This window comes from Anneissia japonica, unplaced genomic scaffold, assembly GCF_011630105.1.
Source record: "Anneissia japonica isolate Jap-2015-1 unplaced genomic scaffold, ASM1163010v1 scaffold113430_len1242_cov106, whole genome shotgun sequence".
Taxonomy (NCBI): Eukaryota; Metazoa; Echinodermata; class Crinoidea; order Comatulida; family Comatulidae; genus Anneissia; species Anneissia japonica.
The window spans coordinates 1-1,242 of NW_022700586.1; the positions used below are offsets into that span (position 1 = coordinate 1).

Consider the following 1,242-nt stretch of genomic DNA (forward strand, 5'->3'; position numbering starts at 1 on the left):
TTAAGCTAGATGTGCATTATATATATAATCTTTGAAATCATACACATCTTGGAAAGTTTAAAAGTTTATCCAATTAATTAATTAATCAATTAATTTGTTTTACCTTAGAAATAACCAAACACCATAACTACCACAAACACTTTATGTGAAAAAAAAAGCATTAACAGAAATCATAACCGTTTATCGTAAGCTAGTTTGTCACTTATTTAACCAAACGCATGAAGCTTGTATTCTCCATTGGTTTTGATAGCAAGGCGCCTAAATGGGGCCCGGTATTGAATACCTGCGTCTTTATCTATGACGCCTACTGCCGCATAAGGACTGCACCCTGTCCTAAATTGAGTCGGCAGTGAATCGAAAACATTTGTAGCTCCCCAAGGACCCTGGTGATAGCCAAATATAAATTGATAAGTATATACGGTTTTGGCCTTTCTGAACACATCCAAGGCAATTCCTCTATTAATGGCAGCTTTGCTTTGGTCAACGCTTCCCATAATGACATTTCTGCCATGCGTTCGGTAATAATGTTTCCCGTTGCACGCTCTTATCCGATGATTGTCTTGCCCGCTGATTGGGTTGTAAACAACAACGTTCCAATCCCTCCAATCATATTTTTTACTGACAAAGTCATAGAATTTGTCAGCGAAATCACTGTTACTCTTGCCATTTAACGAAGCCAACTTGGTACTTAAATCTTCTACGGACTGACTTTTCCAAGCATTTGTCACTTTTTGGTCTACCTCTTGCATATGGTCAGTTAACTGAATGATATGGTCTTCCCAAGTTTCCTTTTCTTCTTCATATGTGGCATCCCGACCTTTGGCTTTCAGATAGAATAAATGGATTTTCACACCCTGTAATATTAAGTTCGCAACTCCTTTCATCATTTTTTGAACTCGTCCGCGGTCGTTTTCTGTATATTTTATGGCTATTTCTAGAATGTTATCCGACAGAACAGTTTCCCCCATCATACCGCGCCAGAGTTTGTACGTGGCGCTTCCGTAAGACGACTCGTAAGCAGTGATAAATGTCGCCTTCTGTCCTTCTACAGCCTCAGCTGAAGCGGTTAGAAATTGTTCTAAGCGATGAGACAAAGCCGATATTGTGTGATCATATTCTCCATACTGCGCTTTTAGGGATGTTTCTTGAATAAGATTTTTTACTTCGTCAAATTGCGCAAACACTTGGTCAAATTTTTGGTCCATTTCCTCGAATTTTTTTTTCATCAATTGCATTTCAGGA

At 38.6% G+C, this 1,242-nt stretch overlaps 1 protein-coding gene across 1 annotated transcript; it reads right to left on the minus strand.

The window, feature by feature from the left end:
- Positions 1–6: 6 nt before the first annotated feature.
- Positions 7–1,236, minus strand: LOC117103382. The gene has a single exon (XM_033243924.1). The coding sequence runs from the start codon at positions 1,233–1,235 to the stop codon at positions 207–209; it is 1,029 nt and encodes a 342-aa protein (XP_033099815.1). The 5' UTR covers position 1,236; the 3' UTR covers positions 7–206.
- Between the last annotated feature and the right edge of the window lie 6 nt (positions 1,237–1,242).